The following is a 27,786-nucleotide window of genomic DNA, read 5'->3' as shown; positions in this document are numbered from 1 at the left end:
AAGTGATGTTAAAATGAACATTTATAATGACTCTTTGTTGCCGTCGCAAAAATAATCTTTAAAAAACAATTCAATTATTAACACTGAAATGCTGACTTCACTGGTAGTCCACGAGTCATAAAACACAACTCACTGAATTTTCTTTTACAAACACAGTACTACAGTTACATTAAATAGTCATTACCGTTAAATCTATTAATGAATAATGTTCAAATTAACTAAATAATAAAATCAATGACACTTTTAAAATCCTCTCATTCCCTCACCATAGTAGCTGTTTTCTTTTTATTAACGGTGTATCATTTAGAAAATATACTGCTTCTGAGATGTTCCTTTAACAAAAGCAGAAAACAGACTGGCAGCATAACAATAATGGTACATGAGCTCAAACATTGTACAATTAGGGTGATGTTTTTCAAGGGGAGTGGAAATGGGACGGAACCATTCCAGTGATCTCACATTTAGAATGTAGGCTGGCGGCCTTTTGGCTCAGTATGGAATTATTTGGCACTCTTGCTGACAAACATTTGCCATAAAAAGCTTTCGCACTTTTTCTAAAATGGCACAAGAAGGCATTTTCCTTTCTGAATATATTCAGAGGACTTTAAATGCTGTCCTAGAAAGCCCTTTAAGTAGGTAACACTGTGGACTTTCACAGATTCTCCGCGCTCGTCACAGATGAAAGACAGAACTGTCGTCGCTAATATCAAAGAGAACCCAATCAACAAAACATCACTTTGCTTAGGTTGGAATATTTGATCTTATGCTGTCAGTCCATTTTTTTTCTTCTGAGATGTAAAGAACAGAGGTTAAACAACATTAAAACCGAACCCCAGAAAGAAAATTTACAATGGCATGAAAATGTTTGCAAGGTACGGCATGCTTTACACTTAAGCAAGCAGTCAACCCCGCAGAGTAGTCCAAATAACTGGAAATGAAAGAACAGTCTGGCAGAGTTTGACAGTTAAAGTGGCGTAAAATATCCAACACATATATACGAGTTCTCGAGGATGGAAAAGGTCAACAAAGTTCATGGGAGGTTCAGAGGGTCAAACACAATAATGGCCTCATGTGTGGTTGGCAAAGAATCCTGTATTTTCCTCAGACGAAAGGGCTCAGAAATACCTAAAAACCATTTAAAGGGTGGACACGGTAGCAGGTGCTCCGTGTAATGAAACAAATTGTGATATTGTGTTGGGTGAGAGTGTGAGACTCAAGTAGAAGAGGTTTAAAGAGAGGAGCGACCAGCCTTAGCCAGTTTGTAACATTTAAAACCAGTCCTAGCCTTCTTTGTGAAAGGGCTCCGTGGGGCTGGATGGATGTCCCGAATACATTTGGACTGAAAATCAAAAACAAACATCACAGCTTTTGGAATGATACCGCAGCTCGGATAGCGCTCGGATGGGAAGCAGTCAATGCAACAACAGGGGATTTGCAACACAGAATGAGACAGGAACATCACTCGCGTAACTAGACCTTAACCGTTCGAACGTTTCCTCTGATTTTCATTACGTTGAGGTGGCAGAGGCAATCTTCGTGTTTGCTGGTGCCGATTAAGTCTCTCAGACCCGGCCTTTGTGTCAGCCGGACCTCGAGCTTGCATCCTTCAGTCCAGTGTTTCGATGCCAGTGTGCTGGATGCGTTAAAACCGCTTTCAAATTTTGGAATTTCAAAGCAAAAGAGGGATAAAAAGGCATACAGATCCTTTGTGGTTTCACATTCTAGTGCCAAACAATGCACACAGTGATTGACACAGACCTCTGCTGAAGGAAATGTGAAGGAGAAGCCTTCGCGTGAGGAAACAGATGCTACTTTTCGATTTCGTCTGAGACTCCAGCCCTTTCCATCATTCATGAGACCCGACAGGATCAGGGAATAAATAAAGTCACATCATAGCAACAGCAAAGAATGGAAACCAAATCAAATCGACTAAACTGGTTTGCTTCATTTCACACCCAGTATGACCCACTGATCAGTAAAGTGCATTTATGCAACACCAAACAAACAAGATAATGTTGACAGCGAATCGGAAGTTGTGTTAAAACATATCTGATTCATGACTGTGGCCATGTTAGGCCTACCTGACTGTAGCTGAAATCTGTTATTGACATAGATATTCTCTACATGTATTTGACATTCCTGCCCTGAATTTACATTAAAGACCATTTGACAGAACGTAAAATAAAAGAAACAGGAAATGGTTACATTCATAGATTAGATCTGGGCTTTCAAGCTGTGACATAAAGAGATTATGGGACGTGAGGTTCAACCTGTTTGTAAAAGAAACGAATGCCTGATATCCTATAAACACAAGGAGCCAATGCACTGAGTAACATTTTCACGTTTGCTTGTTTCACATTTGTAATACTCCTCACTGTACCTAAAAATCTAACGATGCGTTCAAAGACGACTGACGAGGAATTTTGATCTCAGATGTGTTTTCGTGTGTGTGGGTTTTTTTTGTTTTGTTTTTTTCGGGCCAACATGACAATAATGAGCTCCCTCCCAACTCACAACATAAAATAAAAAAAAACAACTTTCTTTTTTTTGTTTTCTAAACATGAGGCGAGTAAAACTGAAGTGCTTTACATTTGACTGCATGCAGCGTTATGTCTTTGAACGTTTGCGAGACACCTCGCAAACTTTTGTACGTTTTTTTTTCCTCCATAATTTACTTTGATACCATGCAATAGAAGACGTGCAAAAAGATAACACCTAACTCCACAAACACATTTTTGATTGTTAATGGCTATGTTATGAATGCTTATAACATGTTATGCTTAGTCCATGCTGGCCTATAGAGACATTTGTGAGAAAACAGCAGTACTTAAGCCACAGGTCAAACAAACACACAAGGGATGCATGGAGTGTAAAACAACATGGATCCATAAAAATCACAATCTTTAACTCTTACTCTATGTACCTATGGGATAAAACAACGCACAAAAAGTTCTTTGTCCTTTGTTTTCTTAAGTCATGTATTTGATTATCTTTTCTTAACTTAAAAGACAGTGTTTGATTGGCACTTGATCAGCACTTCTAAACAAGTTATTGATATCTAACATTTGATCGCACATCTACAATTTCAGAAGCTGCAGAGGTCTAGTTTGGCACAGGTTGTACTATGGAGTCTATTATTACTTTTGCTATCTTACCAATACTGTATAGTATTCTATACACCTCGTTTTATGCTCCAGCCTTTTAGAGCATGTTTCTAATCAACAGACCAGACATCTTTTCAACTAAAATATTTTGTATAGTTTACTTATCAAATAGCAGCATTTTCATAACTTACAAAAAGTACATGTAAACCTATTCATTCAAAATCTTAGTAATTTCAAAGGTTCATACAACAGACATAAAACACAAAACAGGACAACATGCTACTATATTGCTTCCAATATTCTTTACATTTTCTTACTGTCAAACTAAATCATCAATGACAGAAATATGGACACCACCGGTCGATGATGAGTCATCGTAATGCACAAACAAATCGCGAAGCTAATCTTAATCAGGCTTAGTTGGCACTCTCATCATCCACACAAATATAACATAGTTTCACATTGTATCGACAACGCTGGACTGCATTTGGACTACAAACTAGAATAGCTACAATAAAGTACATATAGATCATATGACATGACATATTGTATTCCACAGAAATGAAGTCTAGTCATTTTCAGATAAGAGGATATGCATAAAGGATGTCATTGTTTCGGCTTGAGGTCACAAACGAGTTCCCACCTTATTCTCGCTAACCTATGCGCTCTGTCCGTACTATGCTTTCTTTTGGAGGCTGTAACTTGAGCTCAGCCAGTGTATGAATATTTATTCGACCTTGACTCGCTTTCTTTTGGGAAAAAAACAACGCTTCCTCTTCCCTTGAAAGGCCATAGTTCACTATCTAAACCTGTCTGCTTGTTCTTCTTAGAGAGGAAATCTGATACTTTGAGCTGACGCTGCTGGTTGGTCTTGGTGGGTGTCACAGTTTTTGGAGGCAGGTGTTTTCTATGCATGTTAGCCTTGTGAACTTTGCGGCCCGCAGAAATATTTTCATACCCTCATGACCTACAGTGCATAACTTGCCCACCAGCAGCACATCCAACACACCACCCATGAGAAGACAAGACAGGAGGAAGGAGAAAGAGGGGGAGAGCACAGTATAGGAAGAAGCACGGACAGGGAGTAGGACACAGGAGGAATCTCAGAACAGTGAGAAACGACAGCATGCAGGGGAATAAAATGTTGAGAGAAAGAGGAAAGTTAATGAGGGGCAGAGAGAAATAGCGTTTGGCACGATGTATCGATCAGAGAGCCGTCGAAGGACAGCTCTCTGCAGTCAAGCAGTCCAGTTGCATTGATAGAACATATCCTTGTTTTGTGCTTGTATCTTATTACATGCTAAAATTTTGGGCAGTAAAAGGTTAGCCTATGCTGTGAATTCACTGGTGGCCAGATTGGATTAATGGATGACTGCGAAGCCCTCCAGACACATAGTGAAAGGAAAGATTTAAGAAGGCTCACAGCTGTTGCAGTTGTCACGCACAATGTTCAGACACAAAGAGTTATTTCGAATGCTTTCATAGCCATTTGACTTTCAAACATGATTCGTGATAATGAAAAGGCTCTTCATTAAATTTTTCCAAAACATGGGTGTGGTTCTGGTTTTCTTGGACATAACTCAGCACCAACCCTCACAGCTGTGTATTCAGAAAGCTGATCATAGAGCTTGGGTTGATGGGGACAACAATTGAAAGATGCCTTTAGAGCTGGGTGGTGGGGGGGTGTGGACATAACAGGACTGTGCAAGAAAATGCGATGGGAATAATTTGTCGTTGGGAAAAAATGTCTGCTAATTTAAGTGCAGTGCATTGGTAAACAGAAACGTCACAAGATGCTTGAGTATAAATGCTCTTGTGGCAATATCCCTTCTGTCAGTATTGGTAGTTTTTGTGTATGTGACATACATGTGCACATTAAAATATACTTATGTCCCAAGCAGGGATAGACACACCTTACATTGTGTTCTTAATGTCTCACAGTGCAGTCTTCAGAGACCCAGTGTACTCAGGATGAACACTATGGATAGCAGCACAGAAGGAAGCCAAGGTAATCTTCGAGTGCTTGGAAATACTCAAGACAATTAGCCTGCCTGCCTCAGACAAACAATTGCCCATAAAAGACAACAATGCCAAAACATTTTATGTTGTAATATGTGCTTCACTTGAGGTTAGTGAGCGTTAACATGTTTTGGGAACAATAAAAGGCTGCCTGGATGAACTGCAGAATCATCCTTTTTTCCCTTTTTTGTCTTAATGCAAATTGGCAAGGACGGCTCACACAAAAAGTGAATCCAAGCCTCTTTTTTTTTTTTTATTTCAAGTGTCGTTTTACTTCCCTTTCATTAGTGTATGTCTCTTGACTATTTGGTACCCTTAATGTAAAGGCAATAGTTTCTTTGTTCACAGACATTGGTTCATACAGCTTTACTTATCAAAATGCTTTTGTAGTGCTTTGTTCCTTTTGCGAACTGAACTGGTTAGACACACTGCTTGAAGGTAGTCTGAGCTTTCAGTTAAATCTAGGGAGTTACAAATGTCTAAGGTAGAACAAAAGATTTGCATTGAATGGATTTAATTATTAAGACTGGATTGCTTTCTTCATCTTTGATCCTGAAATCGATCGTTTGTCATTACGTGAGAGGCTGCGTCAGATCCAATGGGCTACTAATGGCTGGACGAGACAGCAGCTCTTTTTAAAATAAGTCGCAAGGTTAGTCGCCACAGAGAGATTCTGATTCCATGGTAAAGGAGATATCAACTTAATTCTATAGCACCAAAAATGGGTTAAATGACATATTTCTGCATGTTTTGTGACTGAATATGCAACTATGTTTCAGTGTTTGTGCGTTTGTGGGAGCATCGTCTATGTGTGTTCGTGTAAAATATATTTATACATTCCTGTGTGTCTCCTCTATCCTCTCACATTGATTATTTAACCCCTGAACTATACTTGCGAACAGCAACAGTGAAGTTCAGACTGGGTTTGAGTTATACATTTCTTTCACTGCAACACAATATTTGATCCCTGTAAATAAAAAATAGCAATAGTCTAATAATGTTTTTACATTCAGATCAACCTGCAGTCACAGGTTTAAATAATCTATTTGTGTTTGAATGAGACCATGTCAATAAATAAAGGATGAAAATATAAAATACCCAGATTTAGAAACTTCAATTATGATATGAGCCAGAATTGAACATATGTCAACAAAGATGTTTTTTTTGTTTTTTTTTTTAGAAATTATTCTCAGATTGCTTCCCCATAAACTGAGATGACCTCAGGTGCGTGTCATAAAACCACACCCCTGTTCACAATGCCTTCTGCATTGTATACAACAAGCAAGGTTTGTAAAACAGCTCTATTAGCTGGCTGGAACTTCATCTGACACACTCAACTCACCGGGAGCCGAGGTTTGCAATGAAATTAAAACCAACAAAACCAAACACAAGAAATAAAATAAAAGCTATGAGGTTTTGGAGGAGGGTGAAACCCTTTGGCCTCACCCTTGAATCTGCAGCTTGGCAGTGGACCAGTTCAGCTTACTCTGATCACCATCATCAAAAGGACTCGACACAAACTTTTAAAAAACATCAGGACGTCAGTCCTAAAAACACATTCACATATCACACACACTTATCTTGGTTGTCTCCCCCACCTCCTCCTTTGTGATTCTCTCATTTGATACTGAAATATTGAACAGATATTTGGACGTTTCTTTTCTTCCTTATCCATTATGACTCTCTCTCAATTCCCTTCTATCTCTGTCTTCATCCTTTCCTTCTTTCCTCTTCTTTTTCCTTTTAGCCCACTTTTTGTGGGTTGGTAGCGCGCACGCCCTGCTCGTAGGTGATCCGCTGGCTGATCAGATACTGTGCTGCTTGCGTAGCGGCTGGCGACCCTGTTATGGTAACTTTACGGTTCCGAGTACCAGGAATGAACTCTCCTTTTTTGGAGATCTGGATGCGGGCTCCCGTTAGCTCCTGGTACTCTACCAGCGTTTTCCCTCCTTTCCCTAAGATGGCACCCACCAGATTCTCGGGCACAGCAATCTCAACCACGTCCTTGGCACCATCTGCCAGCTTCTCTGTTGCCAATAGGGAGGAGGCCATCAGTGGGGATGAAGCATTTAGGTAACCGTTGGAAGCCCCAGTAGCAGCTGCTAGAGACCCCAAGGAAAACCCACCGAGACCTGTAGCAGGGTGGCCCGCACTGCTGGAGGCATCGCTAGCATAGGAGGCCAGAAGGTTAGCTGCAGCAGCAGCAGCCGGGTTAGCACTAGCTGCTACTGCAGCAAGGACCCCTGAAGCAGCTGCTGGGTTGAGGCCCAGGCCGAGGGTGTTAGTGTTGTAGCCGTAGCTGGCCAGTGTGTTGAGAGCTGAGGTGATGGCCAGCAGATCATTACCGGATAAGCTGGACATGGCGGCAGGGAAGGCGCCCATTCCTGTCAATCCGGCCTGACCCAGAAGGCTAGAGGCAGTAGCAGCCGCTGCAGCTGCATTGGGCAGCACTTCGCCTGTATTAGCATAGGGGGAGCCAGTGGGGTTGGAATTGGCAACTGGGCCTGAAACATTGGAGTAACTTATGTTGAGGCAGCTGCTGCTCTGAGGGTCCTCCTGAATTTTCTGCACTATGATTTCCACGGCCTTTCGGTTCTGTTCGGGCTCCCCGCTGATGGTTACTACTCGCTCCTGCAGGTTGATGCCTTCTGGTTTCTGTGAGAGCTGCACCCAAGCCCCTGACTGCTCCATCACCGCTTTCACTGTGGCTCCACCCTTGCCAATGATCAGCCCAGCTGTGCTATTGGGCACAATCAATTTAGCCTGTAGAGAAACAGAAACACTTTGGTAGCAATAAAAGATAACATGAGGAATATACCATGCCTCAAATGGCTGACAGAAAGAGGGATGTCTCTCAGTGAGTCAGAGTACTATACCAGCCCCCGCTTTACTCAGCGATTTGTTAATCCCAGGGGTTTAAGCTGCAGCTGCCACACGGCTCTGTCTAGCTATGAAAAACTGGAGGTAAAAATAACCATATACCCTCACATTTTCCTGACCCTACCAGACTGTGGGTCATGGCCCAGAGCACAACTATTACTCACAACTAATAAACGAGGTGTTGTGGAAATGAAGTGTTACTATCACACAGTGAATGCACACCCTGATGACCCCACTAACTGCCTAGGATCTCACCTGTTTGACTCGGTCAGGGTTGACTGTGGTCTGTGGCTGCAGTATGCTGACTGGTTCTGGTTTCTGGGCGCTCTGGGGCATCTCGCGAACTTTCTCCGCAATGAAGTTGTGGACACCATTGAGGGCTTCGACCGTACCCTGTATCAGACAGACTCGTTCTGTTGTTCCTGTTACGAGAGAGCAGGATAGGACAAACACAGCAGAATGGTTACTCTAACGTGCTCTGAGCGGGTACTTGGCAAGCAGATTTAAGGGATTTGGACTGAACTAAAATCTACATTTATGTTAAGATGTCTTGGCAATGAAGACTGCTCTTTGACATATCACAAAGACACCCAATTACTAAGCTATTGCTCGCTTCCTCCATTTATCCAATCAATAGAGAAACAGCTGAAAGACTGAGCCATGCTTGGTTAGCAAGCCATGGGGGGGGAGAAGGATTCCTCTTGAATGATGTAATACTTTCAGTGCTGTAACACTCAGCTTGTCCTTGCCTTGCAGCTCTAATAGACTAAACACACAGTTGTCCTTCCTCTGGACTTTTTTCTACACCCACATTGATGACCCAACCGGCATTCTGTTGCCATGGTAAAGGGGCTGAGCCATGGAAACAGGTGATGCAACAGTGAGTCCTTTATACTCGCTTGCACGATTTTTAAAACACTCTTCCTTTTGTATCAAGCTTCCTGCTCTGCTTTTCTGTTTTCTGGCTGAAATTGAAATGTCTCTCGATTTCCTTTGCCGGCGTGACACACGGATTACATTTGAGTAAACAATGAAAGCAACATGACCAATGATAAGAACAGCTAAAGAGCCTCATTGTTGGCATTTCCATCTTTAATTAAATTTCAATATTTTATACATATATCTGCATCTGTCCTCCAGCAATTTAGGAAATACTTAGTGAAAATATGTCACATGTTATCAGCTTCATGCCACAGACATGTCAAATAATGTATTTAGACAGTCAATAGGTCAGTCCAAGCATATCAAGAAAATCTAATTGGACAAAAGTTCACATGTACTGCACTAGACTTTATTTCCTTTGTTTCTTTTGGGTTCCTGATAACAGACATTCAGTATTGCATCATGTAAGCAGAACAATAAATGAAACGGCTGGAGACTGGTCCTTTTACATTTTATTAGGTGTGTATACATCGATCAACCACCTATATCAGCCCACGTCACATCAGAGTTAATTTACGTCTCAGAATCGACTGGATTGTTGATATCATCTCATCCAACTAAATTCTTATTGGTCAGACAGTTGACAGTGTTATTCTCATCAGGAGAAAGGCAATCACTTAACCCATCCAGAGATTGACTGAAATTCTACTCTTGAGTCAGCTCCAAACTAACTGACACCATGTCAATGAAATCACAGGTGTGTCTGGATTTTGACAGAAGTCCAAAAGGCAGATAAAGTGTGCAGCAGTTTCCATATCACAGCTCATCAACCAACAAGTCATATCTAAAAACATTAAGTTACCATGTCTGTCAAATGAGGCGACTGTTGCTCAGAAGGTAGAGCAGGTTGTCTGCTAATCAGAAGATTGGTGATTTGATCCTTGGATCCTCCAGTCTGCACGTCAAAGTACACTTGGGCAACATGTTGAACTCCGAGTTTCCCCCGACACGTCTAACAGATCATGAATGTGTGTTTGACAGTTAGGCAAAGCACTTAAGCATAGAATAAAGGTACTGTGTCACTGGAGGGAAAAGTGGTAAAGAAAAATATGAGGGCTCAATTGGAGTAGAAAAGCACTATGCAAGTACAACTCCATTTATCATATCCCACCAAATGTAATCTTCCAAGCTTTAAGCTTCCATTCTGAACATATCAGAACTAGTATATTTAAACATTTTGGGTTGAATAAAAGTTTTATAACAAGCAGATGCTTTTTACAACTTCACTGCCATCTGCATCTGTCAGCAACAGCAGCTAAACCTAAAACAAGCCTGCTCACTCATGTAAGTGGAGAAAAATCAGAATATGTTACACTTTCTGTTTAAAACAGCAAGAATTAAGCTCAAGATGCTAATAAGTACAGTGTTAACCTAGCGGTAACGCACACACTCGTCACATAAATTGCACCCTGCAGCCCTACTTATGTCTAATGAAGATTTTTGTTGTTTTTGTTCTCCACACACAAAAACAGGAATAAGCTAAATTTCACAATCATTGTACTCTTACTCTTTTAACTCCCACCATACTTTTTCACACAGTTATAGTATATTAGCACCAGTGGCAACAAAAGCTCATTTGGCATCTCTTAGTGTTTTGCTGCACCTGCCTGTCCTTCATGAAATAACAAAGTGACAGACTGCAGCTTGGGCGTGCAAGTGCTTCACTGGCTGCAGACTCTTATGTCAGCACATGTATCACAGAACACTATTAGCAATATTTCATAATGATAATGGATATCATTCATTATATAAAACACACAATACTTTCTAGATATATGCTGCATTGGGGGAAAAGCCCAGCCATTAGAAAATGAATCTGTGACTGAACAGTGGGTGTTATTCCCTATTAAGCCTAATTGCTTCCATTTCTCTATCACGTTTATTAATAGCAAGTATGCTGGAGGAAATGGTAAAAAGATTAATTCTTGTGTATGAATTGAACTTTAATATGCAGTCAGGATACGAACAACAAGGACAAAATCCCAGGAACCAGTCTGTTTGCAAAATTGAATCACACCCACACAGAACTGCGACTTCAATAAATTCACCTTAGCCTGACTTACTATAATTTTTTAGACTGAGCAACCTCATTCCTTGAAAAAGCCCCATAAACTAGGCCATCTTAAGTGATGTAACGCATCCTTAGAAGATACGTTGCCCCGAGTCTTTGTTGTTTCTGCATTAAATGCTGAAGAGGTCCTTCTGCTTTGCTTGCTACAGTAGTTATCAGTTAAACGTCTCTGCTTCTGCAAAGGTTTTCACAGACTGACAATTCTGCTCCCGTATCAATACGGTTGTTTTTGCTAAGAGCACATCTCATGATGTGTTACTATAACTTTTGTCACTAATGAGTCACTATACAGAGGATGTGAAACTGTCTGAATTTTCCCCCCCACCCTTTTCACATCCTCGATTGTGTGCATCAGATGACAGTGTTGTAAGAAAAGCTCCACTCGAGTCACAGAGTAAGACCGGCAGCAACAGAGAGAAATGTGTCAGTGCCCCTGAGATCAAACATCTCAGTCTTCAGCTTTCCCCACGAGACCAGTGACTTAGGTCTTCTATCTCCATCCTAAAGTAAGAAAGTTTCAAAGTTTCTCTCTAGTTGACAGAAAATACACATCTGCATTAGCCGGTCCAAATCGTTTGCCTGATTTATTTAGACTCTTTGCCTGCCACACAAAAAATATCACCCATAATTACTGTCATCACATCAGCAGATTTTCCAAGTAATTATTCACACTACAAATTGAGCCGAAAATTCTTTGTTGGAAAGCTCCATTCTGAATATATTCATGCCATGTTGTTGCAACATGGCATGCCTCTCCAAAATGTAAACACTGATTTTAAATGCGGGGATCTTTTTGTAATCCGCCATTGATATCCACAAATATTCCATTTTTGCCTGACCAAAAGTTTCAGCCAATCCCACTGTCAATCTTTTAAAAAACACAGTAAACACATCCAGCACAACAAAATAAGCCACTAAATTAGACACCAATGCACTGGGTTCTAGGACACTATGAGACAAGTAGTCCCTCTTTCTCACTGTCGGCACTAATGGGATTTCTGTAAGAAAAAGATTCTGTCTGATTTCATGAAGAGCAGCTATTCCAAATATGGTCATATCAACACTAGCTGTGAGAACAGGAACCCCACACACCTGCTGCCCCACCCTTTTGTTTGCAATGGAAAGCTAATCAGGAGGAAGCTGGCTTAAAGCAGTGGCATTTTTTTTAAACACCTAACACTGAAAATGTCTTCTCAATTATTTAAAAAGGATCAAGTTGTCTTTTACTGAAATTGAGGTTAGTAGATAACAACAGAAAACTCTTGTTCCCTAAACAGATCACATTCATTTGCCTTAGTTTTACTGCATATCTCCAGCAGTTCCCCACCAAACCAGTGGTGCCCACACTGTTTATGAACCACTACCTTAAAGGGAGAGTTTAATGTTTTCATGTTTTTTGTTCAAACTGTACATTATGCAAATTATTCTAATAGAATCCAAGCTGAAAATGAGAATAATAGTTTTATGCTACATGACATTTATGACTCAAAAAATAAAAGTACAAAAGTTAAGAAATAAAGTATTTGCAGGTAGCAGAACCTCAGATGGAGGTTCAAAAAGAAATTACCTTTCAGCGTACTGTCAAATAAATAAGGTCACTAACAAGTGACTAGACCAACTGCTAATGTAGCACAAAAGGTAGTGTGTTACAGCCAAGTCGAGGTCTAGCAATACCTGACCTTACAATATAACAAGATCCTTCAGTTGTACCAGTCTCCAATCCACGGCCAGTTCCACATACTTCCACCCAGGAAAAAAAAAAGACTGGTGCCAAAAAACCTGGAGGGCCCAAGCTTCGAACCAGTGACTAGTGGGTATGGGAGGGGCTACAACAAAAAATAAATTCTGCAGTGGTTGACATAGAGAGGCAGATTGTATGCATCCATTACCTTAACTGCTGCTTGTAGTGCTACATAATTTTTAATTGTTAAACCACTGCTGTAATGTAGGGTGTTACTCAAAAGACAGAACCAGTTTGGAACCAGCGCTGCACTGACTGACATTGATTAAAAATGTCTATTTCGTTGGGTTTAATACTAAGTTATAACATTTAGTATTAGTTTTGCACGGGGCATTTCACAGCTTTCATGGTGTAACATTATATTTACTTTACTCTTCATTCCAAAACCAACCTTTCAGTTTGAGGCTTGCACAGAAGTCCTGTGAAGGACAACGTCATTTGTAAATCTGTGTGCAGACTGCAACTCTGTGCATGGAAATTTCTATTCACGGTTTATTAAGCCATGTGTGCAAATTTACACACAGCTCTTTTTCCCTCGACAAAACCCAACAGGGGGGTGGGGGTCTGTAGTAAACTGACCTCTGAGTGTATAACTGGTGTCCTTTTAATCAGCTGACCTTTGTCAATCACCAAGAACAGCAGTGATTGTGTTGTTTTTTTTAATGCAATGATACATCCTGTATTGTACGTGCAGCTCAGGTCATCTTGCTCTCTGCATCATATTAGCACCAGAAAGTAGAACAGCACAGACACAATAGCACACAATTATGAGTCACTGGAGGCACAGCCATAAACCTGGGAAAAGTTCCAGTTTTAATCAGTTTGAAATCCTCACCTATAGTGACACTGTCCATATGGGTGCATGAGTATGTGATGCACATAGATAGTAAAACAGAAAGTTTACTTTAACACAGTTTCTTTGTCTGCTCTTCTTTGAAGAAAAGACCTCATCTTATACTCTGTGGAATAGTGGTGGTTTCCAGCATGATGTCATGATTTCTTTATGATTAGACAATGAAAAACATACTTCAGCGACGTCACGACAACCTCATCTGTTCTGTGCTGTACAAATTAAGATGCTGGCTGAAGGCCAACTGCACAAAGTAAAGGGTTGAAATCTGGCTCTAAGTTTATGTTCAAATCCCAAACTCCCACGGGTCTCTTTGCAGCTGCTTGTGTGTGTGTGTGTGTGTGTGTGTGTGTGTGTGTGTGTGTGTGTGTGTGTGTGTGTGTGTGTGTGTGTGTGTGTGTAAAAGAAGGTGCAAGCAGAGATGTATATGTGCTTAATGCATAGTGTACAGCATTTATACAGGCTTCAGTAATACAATCAAGGAACATCTCAGATGAGGCTGGCAGGTCATTAAAGAGTCAGCATTCATGTGTTAAAAAGTGAGCACGCAAACTAAAGTTTAGCTAAAGAATTATGTCATGGTATCTGGCCCGAACTCTCCTGACTACCAGGAACCAAATCTGAACAAAACAGTGTGTGGAGAGGAGGGAAGGGGAAACTTGGCGCGTGCTGGAGAAGCTCGGGTGCAGCTGGGAGGGGTCAAGTCCACAGAGAGAGATTGAAATAGGCTATTTCTGGGCCTGCCCTGCTGTCCCCACGCTCACATACAATCATGCATCATCCACACCCTTCACTATCTCCGGTCATCCATCACAGTCGGCCGCAGCAGGGCCCGGTTGTACAGATCCCCTCCAAGACTACTGAATTCACAGTTTGAAGCTGTCCACTGATGGGTGGGTGATGTGGGGAGGGTGAGAACCACTACAGAGAAAACTGCAAAAGAAAATGGCTGCACTGGTTTCTTTAGGATGCAATTTTGAGCGTTGTGAGCGAGCTCAGTCTGCTGGTGGGTGAGCAACGATGGTGTGAACTGTGTGCAATGGCATTAGCATGCTACGCTAACCCAAAATGCAGCAGATTCATCACTGAAGGTCACACAGATGTGGCACGTAAGTTTAGGAATCCAGAAGAATTAAATCAGCATCGTTTAGTCTCCACAGGCTACTTCATAAAGCAGCGCTCTCAACTGTTGTACAGTAGCAGTCCTAATTTGACTTGTGTGGGCCAGAACAACCACCCAATCAAATTCTTGCCAGCTCCCTCTCCCTGAACTCTTCTTCTCACTCAACACGATGATGAGTAGGGGGATGGGCAGAGCAGGTGGTGGCCTATGAGCACATCCAGAGACCAAGCGGGAAATAAGGATATACATATCACTCCTTTCATTTGTTCCAGTGCTTGAGTAGTAGCTGTAATCCATTCCCTCAAAATGGCTGGCCTCCTTTGTTGAGAATTTCAAGCCATGCCCTCCAAACATGTATCCTCTCACCGTGGTTAACAGAAACACGGTGGAAAAATATTTCCCAACACATCCTCATTCTCCTCTCCCCCAGCGTTCAGTAATTCTTTGCCGCAGTCCAGTACATCCAATAGACTATGTGCACGTTAGCATATGCTACTTCCGGTGCGGAAACTCCTGTGGGGAGCTTTGTTTCCGGTGTCCTATTCGCGCCTTGTTTACGGTCCAAAACAAGTTAAGCAAATGAATAAATCAAGCGGCGATTTACATTTCTATAGATGTCTTGGGCATTTACCCAATATATCTGTAGATGATGTTCATCGACTTGTCGATATTTTTTTCCCCCGCGCCCCAGAGCAAAAGAGAAAATGGATTCAAATGTTATATTTCTCAGTATCTGTAAACAGCGGTCCCTCGTTTATCGCGGGTGTTGTGTTCTAAAAATAACCAGCGATAGGTGAAATCAAGTAGACAACTTTATTTTTTGACGGTGCAAAACGTTTCGTGGACATCGTGGACATACAGTACTGCACTTCAGAGTCACACTGCTAACGATTGATGCAGCGATTCTGTACTGTACAGGAGAGACGTCACGGAGGAGATCGTCTGCAGCGATCAGGACGCAGGACACAATGTGACGTGAAAATAAGCATGCAAACTTGCACTAAAAAATCCGCGAAACAGCGAGGTGAAAGGTGAACCGCGTTATAGCGAGGGACCACTGTAATTTTGAAGGCAAATCACAACATACCCTTCGTACATACTAATGTATAGAAACCGTTACCAGCATTCGTTCATTTTTTGTGTGGCTTTTTTTCACGGTTTGTTAACATGCTGTGTAGGTGTGTACTTGACTAGCTGATATCGACATAACGGGGAAACATCTGGTTTGACTATTCTTCACCTGTAGTTTGAATGCTGAACATTTGCCTGTTTAAATCATAAGACCAGTCACTATACAGAGATGTGCTTCTGAATGTGGACGATGTGTCTTCTGCTGCAGTAATGCAGTTCTGCTTGTGTTGAGTGATGTAAACAACTGATCGATCTAAACTCTTTAAATGTCAAAATTGATCATTAGATTTTTTTATGACACAACAGTGGTGAGTGTTCCCACCTTCTGCTCTTTGTAACTTAACGCGATCTTTCCGTTTCCGAGTTTTGGACATGATTTTGGAGTATATCTTCGCAGTAGCGATTGACCGCAAAGTAAAGCTACCGGAAATGTACAACCCCACATCCGGTCTCAAACCAGGAAGTTAGCATTTTCTCGTGCACAGGGTCTGTATATCACATCCAGGTCCCAAAGGAACAGGCCACATTCAAACGATACCGTGTAGTTAAATTAAAGGAACCTTGGGATGATCCTGCTGTCACCAAGCAAATAACCTAATACAAAGTGTTCAGTGTTCAAAACTTCCAAAAAAAAATTTGAGGATAGCATGTAGCAGCTGCTAAAAGCAATTTGAGAACTGTCTGTAAGTCCAATGTGAACACATCTGGAGACTTTCTCACAAATCTACACACCTACATTTCCCATCAAAAGAGGTAATTTGCTCTTCAATACATCTAAACTAAAAGTACACTCCTACACAGGGATTATTTGCTTGCATCAGATATCACAGAAAACATCTGGACCTAATGAGCAGCAAGACGCTAAGCACCTGTTATTTTTCAGCAGGTTGAAGTGTCCTCTGAGGTATGAAGGACAAACAGCCAGACTCCTCTACAACTCAGGCGTTTTGTGTTTGGAGGATAAGATGGTTCAGCTTTGACCTCCGTATGATAGGGGTCAGTGAGCTGCACGGACATCCGTCTCCTGGTCTGAGTGACACCCTCCAACACAGCTAATGCTTTGGATGCATCTCCTCTGCAGCACAGCATTTGCACTTGCATTTCAGAGGAGGCGAACAAGATGGCAGCCCTGCATAATTTTTCCAGAAGTGTGAGACAGTTGATGTATTGCAATGATATAAATACATATAACAAATAAATGCGCAACCTGCTAGCTATGTAACCGCGCTGAATACGAGAAAGCTTGGCATTTCTTGAACCTGGTTCACCTCCCAGCAACGGGACTTTTGTTCCCTGCAATAATAGAGCTGGGCGAGATATCGATATTTTAAAAAGGTTAAATGTCATGAGAATGAGTTTTTATGGTGTTATAAGATTTCTGAAGTTTAAAATCATCTAATGTCAGCATTCGTCTGGGACCCTGGCAACAAACCACCTTCCAGTGTTACAAGCCAATAAGAATCTTCTCTTTTTTTCTATAAAGAGATTAAGTAACCAATAGCAGCTGAGCTAAAATTCGTTCATAGTCCTGCCCACTCACTCTTTACTTTTTCTGAGGTCAGTGAAAGTGGAGGATCATAGCCTGCTGCTAACAGGGATTGGCTAGATATGCAACAAAGCAAATTTTTATCAACAAAGATCACTATCAGTTTAACTGTAGGGTGTACTTACAGTGTTTTGGGGGCTTGTGTTTTTGTTATACCAGGACCTGAAGCCATTCTAGCTGGTTAAAGCAACCAGATGCTGCTGAAAGCAAAATTCTACTTACGTAGCACAAACCCAAAGGCCCTACATGCAATACTGTCCGTGTTTATATGAAAAGATTTCTGATACATTTTTAAGTATAGCATGAGATAAGCCACAGAGTCATGTGTGGCATCTGGGGCTTGACCCCCAGATTTGAGGATCTGTGACAGCAAATAAAGTAATGAAAATTAAAATAGCCAATAAGTAGACACTTTCATGTTTTCCCATCACCTGAACACCTGTCTCCAGTGGACCACGACAATCCCGTTGTTGATTCATGGGTCTAATGTGGCTTGCGTGTTTAATGTAATTATTAGCTTTGACTGTATGCACACAGGTTAGCGCTCTAGGGAAAATGAAATGATGAAGGAAGACCCTGACCTGTACAAAGTTTAAGGAACAATTTACAACAAATAGTGAACTAGTGAGTGTGTGTTACTATCTGTGATGGTACTTTATGTGCGTCAGTCTACTTTCAAAGTCTACTTTCATGGCCACATTTTTTTTCTTAACTACTATGAAATATTGAATCAAATGTGGCCCGGAACCTAACACACTCAAGACACAGACGTGCTGCTCTGCACTGCTAAAATCTGGATTTTTGTAACTGTAACACTATCTGACAAGCTACTTATTCACATACAAGAAAAAGACTGCGCTAAGAATGTGGCTCTATTTACATGTTAAGTTATCGTTCAGAGAGAAAGAAGCCGTGGACAGTTTTTATTCAGGATTGTATCGGCAGCCATGTCGTCTACTAACCGACTGCACTGCTCCTATTGTCTGCTCCTCTCTGTCATTCACAGACATCTTCCTGAAACGGACAGGTGCAGCAGCTGTTCCAGTACAATTTGAGTCTACAGAAACTGAAACAGCTATTTTAAAAAAAAAGACAAAAAAAAAAAACGACCATCTGTGTAGTATGTTGGGCTGATATTTGAATTTTATTCTGGGGACACCCGAGACTTTTAAAATCTGCCTGTATGGGACAATATTAGAGATTTTATGTTACATTACATAAAACGTTTTCTACAGTAAAGCTCTCGTCTCACTGCCCTCTTCAGTATCTCTTTGCTTTAACTTCACTGACAAAGTTCTCCTGTAGCAATCAGGGACACACACACAGCGCCGCTCCGACCATAAGAAATAACTCAAAGTTTGATGCCGTGGGTTAATGTGAACAAAAACAAGAAGCTAGTAGCCAGTGGACATCGCTGAAGAATAAATAACTATTCTTACCTCACAGAAAACAGGGGCTGCTGGTGTGACTTGTGTTTTTCATGCATTTGGATACAAACGAACCATTTAAAACACCGAAGTCACACAAGGTGAGACAACAGCAAACAATCAACTCCCATGTTTTATGCATCTAACCTTAACCTCTTCATGGAAAGCAGCTGACAGTAGGTAAAACTGTGAAGCTTTTCTAGACATACACTGAAACTGTTATTGATTCTATTAATAGACTAAAGCAGTATCTGTAGCAAAGGTTTAGCTCCTGTTCGAGTCCATGCCCCTGCCATCGACACACTGACTGTGCACCAGAATCTCATACAGCCCCACTTAAAAGAAACAGAGCCGTGCCTGACTGAGTGAAAACAGTTTAGACAATTAAAAATATATCCTCTAAACATCCATTAAGTCACCTGCAATCAAGCTAGGGTTATGTTTGATTTGTGTTTTTGCCACATGCTAAATAAGCAAATATTCCAATATTTGCAGACGTTAACAAAGTCTTATAAAATCATTTTGGCACTGCGGGTTGTTTGTTAAAATCTTTTTCCTCTTGGGTGTTCAAATAAGCAGATTATCTATAGAAAGGAGTCAGCATTCAACAAACCCTAATCATATGAGCTGCTGGTGACCTGGTAGATTTTGAATATCAAGAAGAAATATGGAAAATGATTTTACAAAACGGTTTCTTAAAAATTGCAGCAGCATTGGTGGAAAAACAAAAGTATTAAAAATGACTTTTACAATTTCTTTTTTGTTGTTGTTAACAGAGCACGCATATTTGCACTTGTACCATATATCAAACGCATATCATGTATCGCCATTCAGTCCTAAAGATAACGAGATGTATTTTTTCCCCCGTATCGCTCAGCCCTGTGTCATAGCCCCGTCACTGCCAGCACACATTTCTTGTTTTTATTTCCAACATCGCTGTCAGCAGGAAAATGTGAAAAAGTAATTTTATAAATTCAAAGAAAGTCTGGAATTGTCTGCCACTGTAACATCTCCATGCATGTTTAGTCTCTCAAGGACAAAAGGATAATAAGTTCAAAGAGTTCATGATTACTGCGTGATTAAAATGTAGTGCAATTATTCCTGCAAAGCCAAATGAAGAGGAAATATCAAAATCAGTCTTCCACTACGACGTCGCTCCTTTGGCCGGGTGATGAGTCAGACGACTCGTGTATATGAGCCTTTGTGATCATCAATCTTAATTACAGAGTGCTCATTCTTACCTGGGTAGAAGTCTTTGGATTTGGACAGCTTAATGGTGGCACCCGTCTCTTTCTGCAGTTGTACGATGGTCTGGCCGCCCTTGCCAATTATAGAGCCGGCTGCATAGCTGGGGATCAGCACCTTCAGGAAGTACTCACCCTCCTCTGGGGAGAGAGACACAAAACGGGAAAGGGTCACATCTTATAAAGCATCTCTGCAATTTTTGTATACACCAAACTGTTACCATAAAAAAAAGACTAGAGTAAGAAAAAATAGCTTTCACATAAAAATTATAACCAAGTTCCTGTATTACTCTGGAAAGATCTAGAAGTAGATTTTGTCTTTTGAGTCTTTGTAGCTTTCAGTACATTCACATTCTATCAGAGATCATGTTCTGTGTCCTGTCCCAGATTTCTTGTAGAGTAAATGATGACCTCCTTTCCAGTTTGCAGAGGTCTAAATTTATCTATTTTCAAGGAGTTTTTGCAACCTCTGACTGAATTCAAAGCCAAACCCAGTGTTACTAATCATTTCTCACACGTGAACAACAGGAAAGTAGAAGGAGCAGTTCAGTCTGAATCTGAAAATGTATCTTGTAAAAAACACAAACTCATTATCCATACAGTTCATGGATGCCAGTACAGAGTGAGCCTTTGTAATTAGAAGACGCGTGGAGAACATATGGGAACCAATCCCACAGATTTGCTCAAAGGGTATACTGCCAAGATGGTCTAAATCTCCTCCATTTTGGAAGGGGCTTCTGTGGCTTACATTTGCTTGTAGCAGTCAGTGAGTGACAGAACGTCAGTTCGAAGAATTTCAAACCCGCGTTTGCCTTTTAGCTTGGGAACTTCATTTTACTACGGTGGCAATTAAGAATTAATCAACCCCAAAGTGGGTAAAGTGTCCTTCCAAGAAAGCCCCGATCATATTGAGTGTGTAATCTAGTAAAAAGCAAATCAGCCACATATTGAGCCCAAATGTAATAAAAGAACCTGCCAACAATGCATCAAATATGCTGTATTTATAGATGCGTGGCAGCTGGGTTTACCCACTGAATTACTGATATTATACCAATGACGTCATAGTAAACACTTGATACAGGTGCGTACTTAGTATACCAAAGCACTGATACATAATCTGCCTTGCACGCTGATCTGGATGCAATGACGTCATGTTCGATCCTTTTTCAGCTGCCTCAAGGGTGACGTCACTGGAGCGGGCAGAGATGTAAAAAGGCACTGTCCACGTTTGTCTGAAGAAATTTCTGATGCATTTTCAAGCACAGAGACAAGATCGCTTTTTGACGGCAAAGCCACGGCGTCTGTCACCACATCGCTGCGTCCCGTGTCAAGCCGAGGGTATCGAATGTTGGAGCTTGACCGGCACGGTGGATGGATGGATTGAGGTGGACCAACCTGTTGCCTCAGTCATGCCCTCATTAGAATCAGATGTGAATGAACATGGCACTGTGACATGAAGGGATTTCACAGCCTACACGTTACTTCTTCTTATTGCATTAATATGCCCCTCATGTTTCATTCAGACACAGGCTTGTTGTGGTGCACATCACCCAAAACCAACAGCTCTGACAAATGCACATGATTGCCATGCCATGATGGTTAATTTCACCTAATTGTCCATACTCGTGTGAGCTGTCCAAATTCACAGGACTGCTACATTAATATGAAATGACACATATGAACGTGATGAACAGCTCGTGGTGCTGGTCAATACGTTGGTCTTCTCAGAACAAAAGGACGATTTGCAAAACTCACTCTAATCACCCCTGCTTCTCTCACAATGAGCAACAATAAAATGACCTTGGAGAACAAATAAGCGTGATTCATGACTGACATGGTCGCTGTAAAGCTTTTCAGCCCTCCATCACCCTATCACGAATATTGGCTACCGTAGCCACACAAAGAAATTCATTTGAGTGATGCTGATTGCAGGATCTAAACATCCAACGACCTGTTGTTGACAGACAAGCCCAAACCCACTGCGTAACTTTCTGCTCATCTTCAGCCAGAGTAAACCCAGCAGGGGAGGAAGCCACTAAGATTCCCTCCATCGCCCTTACAGCCACGTTTGCTGTCATTAGTCAATAATTAATTCTGTCCTAGTGTCTGAGATCACAGTAACAGGTTTTAATGGCGTCATGTGGTAGAGTAAACATGGCAATCTGTTGCTGCAATCCGCCAGGGAACGGGAGCAGTGGGGCACATTGGGAAGCTGAGCCAGTGGGGTGTTAGTTCAGACCCCTGCTTCCAGTACTGGAAGGATGGCTTGGAGACGTGGACTTTGAGCCAAATGTGTTTAGTTAAGTCACTGGAGGGGGGTGGGTCAGAAGGAAATGCCTTGTGACCGTACTCCCTCCTTCTCACTACCCCTCCAAGTACCCATTCTGCATTTCAATGGACTAACCTGCTCCTGACAGCCAGCAAGGACGACGGAACTCAAATGAGCAATAATGAACAAACGAGCTCTCGGTGTGTAAAATTGCATGTAGTCTAGCACGATGGATCAATTCAACAAGTCAGACAAAAAGAGTTTGAGGCTTACCCATTCTGAGATCTGCTGCTTCTCAAGTCCTCTGTCAGATCGCCATCAATGCCGGGACACAATCTCTAAATGGGATCTTAACATTAGCCTAGGCATAGGTGCAATGGTAGTGTTGAGGAATGCGGCCAGTCGACCTTTTTCACCGAGGTCTAATTCATCAGTGGGTGCAGAAAAAGAGATTTCACCGCAGCATCCGAGCCATGCTTGCAGCTGGCCAGAGCCTCAATTGTCCAAGAAAATGCTAATGCAGGCTCTCGGTGTTTTCAGTGAAAGACGGCACGCATTGTTCAAGCCTGCATCGGTTTGAAGGGGGGGGTCTTCCCTGCCGCATCACCCTTTTCACTGCTCTCATCCATATTCATCGAGTGGCCTGTCTGTCTGCAGCAGCACGCAGGACTGACGCCTCGCTCGGCCAATGGGTAGCCTGCTTCCTCCAGCACGTCATATCCCCACCCCCTGATGCCGGTCCCAAAAAATTGAATTTTCTCCCCTACTCCGCCTCTTTTGACGCAGCACTATAAAGTATGGCAGTCCATTCACTCACTTTTTTTAGTGGAAAGTGACAAAGGTGAAGTGGCGGAGGGAGCGGGTTTCAGCGCTGAGCACAGAAGCATGCGGAGTGACCTTCAATAGTGGCTGAAGAGGTGTATGGAGAACATAAGCAGATGATGAAGGAGGTGGAGGAGGAGTGATCTGAGACGGCGTGCCTTACGCCACCCACCCTCCTCCTCTCCTTTTCCCCACCCCCAATCCCTTAGACGGCCATGTTTGAGAGGGCGGAGGGGCTCATCAACCATTGCAAATGGCAGTGCCGCAGAATGGTGGAGGGGGGTGATGAAGCCAATCACTACGACTATAAATCTTACACCGAGAGGTATCTCAAGCGAGCGTAAATGTGTGTAAAAACTGCAGCGTGAGCATGTCAGTGTCTGTGTGTGGACCTGAGGGTGGCAGGTTCATTTTATGGTGATTTCCAGGGAAACTGTTAAAAAAGCAGCCTTTTTCCTGGCTTTCTGATGACTTTCATCCACAAATCAAACCTGAGCATCGTGGCCCATTTGGCTTTGGAGGGAATGCCTTCCAGAAAATTCTAGCAGTCTCATTCACTGAGAGATGCTCTGGTATATAGACACAGTTCCCCTGTAGACTCCACTCCCTCCTAATGGTCTATCTCTCTCTGCTTTTCTCTGTCTTCATTTCTATCGCTCTCTCATTCTCTCTTTAACTGCCACCTGGCAAATTCACAGTCCGCTCACGTCACATCGCTCTGCAAGGGCACCTGTGTCCTTCCCACCAAAAAATTAAAAAAAGAAAAATAGCTCACATTCCACTGCCAACCTTTCCATTAGCAACATTACGAGATCATACCTAATCCCTGAGCCACACAACCTTTTTGGAAGGCACATGCTTGGCAGCAACATGGGCTCAGAGTGTGGGTAATTAGAAAGAGGAACGAATAAAAGATGTTCACTTTAAGGACAGAAGAGCAACGCTGATAAAAGAGGAGCAGTGTTTTTCCTCATTCAGTGTCCACAACTCTTAATGCACAACCAGGGGATCGGCTTTGAAAGAGCACGGCTTCCTTCTCTTTGTTGTAACTGCCAGTCATGTTAATGATCGGTTCGGTAGGAATAGCATGATCAATATCAGACGTAGTCAAGGGCTTGGTGATTACAAGCATGATTGAAGATTATCAGGCTGTCTAGCCCTACTGCTAACAGAAAGGCTGGGGGTTTGCATTGTTACATGCGATGCATGCAGATCATATGAGATGAAACAGGAGGTGACATCAAAAAATGTTACATAAAGCAGAGGGGGGATATTTATGAAACAGCTGTTTTGTATAGGCCGTTACAAACATCTGAATGTGCATTTCAGGTAAGCAAGGATACGCGACTATGTTTCAGTGAAACTGTTAAACTCTGCCTTATTGCTTTGGATGCTTTTATTATTAGAAAACGCAGTTCACACGTTTGCTGGGATTTCAGTATAAAGGCAGTATATGCTGCAAGGCGGCCATATAGAGGTGCTGCTTGACTATACTCAGGTTAGCTAACTAAACTGCAAATGTTACTACACTGGTTGTAAATTGAATTAGCCTTAAGTTGCCAGGGGCTTTTTAGCATGCATAGCAGCGCATCCTTTAGATTTTAAAGGGAAACACCATTTCATCGCTGACCACAGACCAAACATACATCTTTTCTTCAAAGCTGGACATGCTACAGTAAGCTCATAAAGTTCTTCAATCTTCACATTTATTTATGCACACTCATTATAATTTGCTATGTGAATTATCTGTCCACCGTTTTTTTCAAAATAAGAGGAGGTTTGGGGATGAGACGCTAATGATTACAAATGGGATTTTCACTTTGTTTTCCTTGATAAAGCAATCAGGTATTCTCCACACTGATACAATCTCTTTCAGGAAGTCATCTGAATCACCCCTGAGACAACAAGACAGCCTCTTCAGAGTTAGACGTTCATCAGCACACGATTAATTGTGCGGCTGCGTTTTCTGAAAATACGATGGAGGCGTGATGCAGAAATGAACACAGAGTGGGGCTGGTAAAACGCTGTCTGATGCCATCATACAAAACCCAGCACTAAAAAACCTGAGCTGTCGGTGTAGTGATTTATATATATTTTTTTTAGAATCTACCCAAATGTTCAAAATTTCAATTCACACCACCAGGATGGGAACAATGCGGCAATGTCTCTGTGCCGCAGCTAAATGGTGAAAACTCTCCTAGAAGCAGGAACGCTGCGTGACTTCTCTTTTCTACAGTGGTTTTAGGGGTGCTAATGGATGACATATGGTGGTTGGATGTGTTCTAAAATACTGTCTGGTAGCTCGATGGTCCTTGCGTATCTTGCTGAAATTACATTTCTGGGGTTCAGTGAAGTGCAGCAAAGATGCACTTGTACTGTTGGAAATGGGATATAATGCTGCCATCACTGAGTGCTGGGCTGTCAGGGACACAAAGACAAAAAGAATTTCAGTGACATATGGCGAAGAAACTGCTCGTTCTCTGCAGACGTCTAATTAACAACAAGTTCTCGAATAAGTGGTCCCTGTGAGTTGCAGACCAGAACAATCACGAGCTGGAATAAGATGTACAGGAGCTGGAATCAACCATCCTCACTGCTGCACTCCAGCATCTTACTGACAAATAATAAAGCATGAGCGCTCCACACTCCTCCACAAAAACAAATCAGGATCAATTTGTTCAAATAGCACTGCAGTATTTCTGTAGTACCCTTCTCCTGCACCTCACCATTCCCCCATTTAAAATGACGTTTGCCTTCAATTTAATGCATAGATTCTCATGCACGATTCTGGACTACAGCACCCAGCTCTGCTTCTCAAGCACTTACATGCTTTCAATTAGTGTTCTAGTGTTTTACAGTTGTTCTTTTATCATTATACAGAGGCAAGCTAGAAGGTGGTATGTCAGACATCATGAGGCTAAAACAATTCCAAACAGATGCTGAGTTCTGGCTCAGCGCACACCCTATAAATAACCTGGGTTTACTAGGAATTGGGCCTGCAAGTGCTGATGAGCACAAACCCTACAGGGTGGTATGAGTTTCATCTGTTGGCTTTTTTGCTCATTTCACCTTAAAAGCACAAAAAAGAAAATAAAAAAATCAGAAAACTCCAACTCAGCATAAATCAGGATTATGATGCTCCAATCTCACAAATCACCAACACAATAATAGGCTCTGTTGTTTCTCCACTTGTTTTAAAAGGCTCACAAATCAACACTAAAGTGTCCAAGATCAAAGAGCAGCTTCCTTTCCAGTGCGCTGCTAAAAGTTTGGCTCACATACTTGTCATATTTGTACTGGTCAAAGGTAAAGGTGAGTGCTTTGCAGATCCTATGACTCAGGGCCCAGGCATCAGTACTGATTCACATTCAGGGTAACGTTTGAAGACTGTGATGACATTTCTGTCACTCCTCCTCAGATTTGTCTATAGCCTCTGCAGGAAACCCGTGCCTAATGTTCCAACAGACACAAACTCTGATGAACAGAGACTTCGGAGAACTTTTATGTTAAATAAGGTGCACACAAATCATCAGCTGTCTACTGAATGACAACTTGCCAGCAAAAGCTCCAGATGTGGAGTAGAAAGGTTGCCGAGTTCAAATTCTGAGCTGACCTAAGATGAGGAGGCCGCTCACTCAGTCGGGCTGCTCGAGCATGCAGCGTATGAAGTAACAGCCATAAACACACTCAGTATCTCAAAGTGCCAAGTGCACAGGTGCTGCATGTTAAAGCCAACATGCCGCCCAGAACTGCTCATATGGGGCTTCGGTATCACACTGAAGGCTGTGCTTTGCCGTTGCGCACAACAAAGGCTCAGAGTTAATGTGGAGAAGAAGAGGTGGATGGGCTGCTGGTTATTGCTTTTCTCTTACCTCCAGTGTTGGTGCGTTTGGTACAGCCGGCCTCCTCAGCCGGAGTTTCCAGCGGCCGTTTGCGGGAGTCTGGGTTATCGGCGTCCATATGGGTCTGCTGCAGGCTGTGGAGATTTGGATTTGTGAATATCCCGTTGTGGTCAACGGCTGCTCCGCCACCACCACCACCGGCCATCATCATCTTTCCTCTCCGGAGCTGTAGATAAAATTGCGCTATTCCCCCGTCTTTCTCACACACTCACAGCGCCCTCATCACCACATAGCCGTGCACCGTGATATGAACGACAAGTTTGGAGGGCTCGAAGCGGTCTCAAAACGATAAACACCAGGATCAGGGTTTCCTCTTTCCTCTGCTCGTCTGGCTGGTCCCTCACGGAGCTAAATATAAGAATTCCATTGAGTGAAATGCGCTCTTTTAATGCGCTCTCCGTCGCTCCAACAGCATGCTCCTTATTGTTGACGCGCAAAACAACCCGCGCCTTAAAATAAAAAAAGCAACCCCACACTCCGAGAGAAGACAAGTGCAACAGCTTCGCAGAGGTGGAAAACGTCTTTCTTAACTTCTCTTAACGCCATACTTCTGTTTTAAGTCCAGTGCGATGAGTGCAGCTGTTGTTATTGTTGCCTTTGTAGTGCAAGAGGGGAGAAATATAGTTTGAGGGCTCCAGAGAGGACTACAGTGCCACAGACCGGCCAAAAGACACGGGACCAGATCAGCTAAGACTGATGTGAATTTGCTGCATTC

General features: G+C 42.2%; 1 protein-coding gene across 2 annotated transcripts; it reads right to left on the bottom strand.

The window, feature by feature from the left end:
• Positions 1-3: 3 nt before the first annotated feature.
• Positions 4-27,786, bottom strand: nova1 (NOVA alternative splicing regulator 1). Of its 2 annotated transcripts, none has more exons than XM_026181982.1 (4): positions 27,042-27,786; positions 20,076-20,219; positions 8,259-8,425; positions 4-7,886 (listed from the first exon to the last, which is right to left on the bottom strand). In XM_026181982.1, the coding sequence occupies exons 1-4, from the start codon at positions 27,220-27,222 to the stop codon at positions 6,867-6,869; spliced, it is 1,512 nt and encodes a 503-aa protein (XP_026037767.1). In that variant the 5' UTR covers positions 27,223-27,786; the 3' UTR covers positions 4-6,866. The 2 variants fall into 2 exon arrangements, with proteins under 2 accessions (XP_026037767.1, XP_026037768.1); XM_026181983.1 differs by lacking the exon at positions 27,042-27,786 and adding an exon at positions 22,621-23,319.

This window comes from Astatotilapia calliptera, chromosome 10 (genome assembly GCF_900246225.1).
Source record: "Astatotilapia calliptera chromosome 10, fAstCal1.2, whole genome shotgun sequence".
NCBI classification, from domain to species: domain Eukaryota; kingdom Metazoa; phylum Chordata; class Actinopteri; order Cichliformes; family Cichlidae; genus Astatotilapia; species Astatotilapia calliptera.
This window is presented reverse-complemented; position numbering and strand designations above follow the sequence as displayed.

Bases quoted from the DNA above. Each gene is read 5' to 3' on its own strand.
- nova1 (XM_026181982.1), bottom strand. From the start codon at position 27,222: ATGATGATGGCCGGTGGTGGTGGTGGCGGAGCAGCCGTTGACCACAAC. The intron at 20,220-27,041 runs GTAAGAGAAAAG...CTCTCTCCCCAG, and splicing joins CAAACGCACCAACACTGGAG to AGGAGGGTGAGTACTTCCTG. The intron at 7,887-8,258 runs GTGAGATCCTAG...GTTTCTCTACAG, and splicing joins ACCCTGACCGAGTCAAACAG to GCTAAATTGATTGTGCCCAA.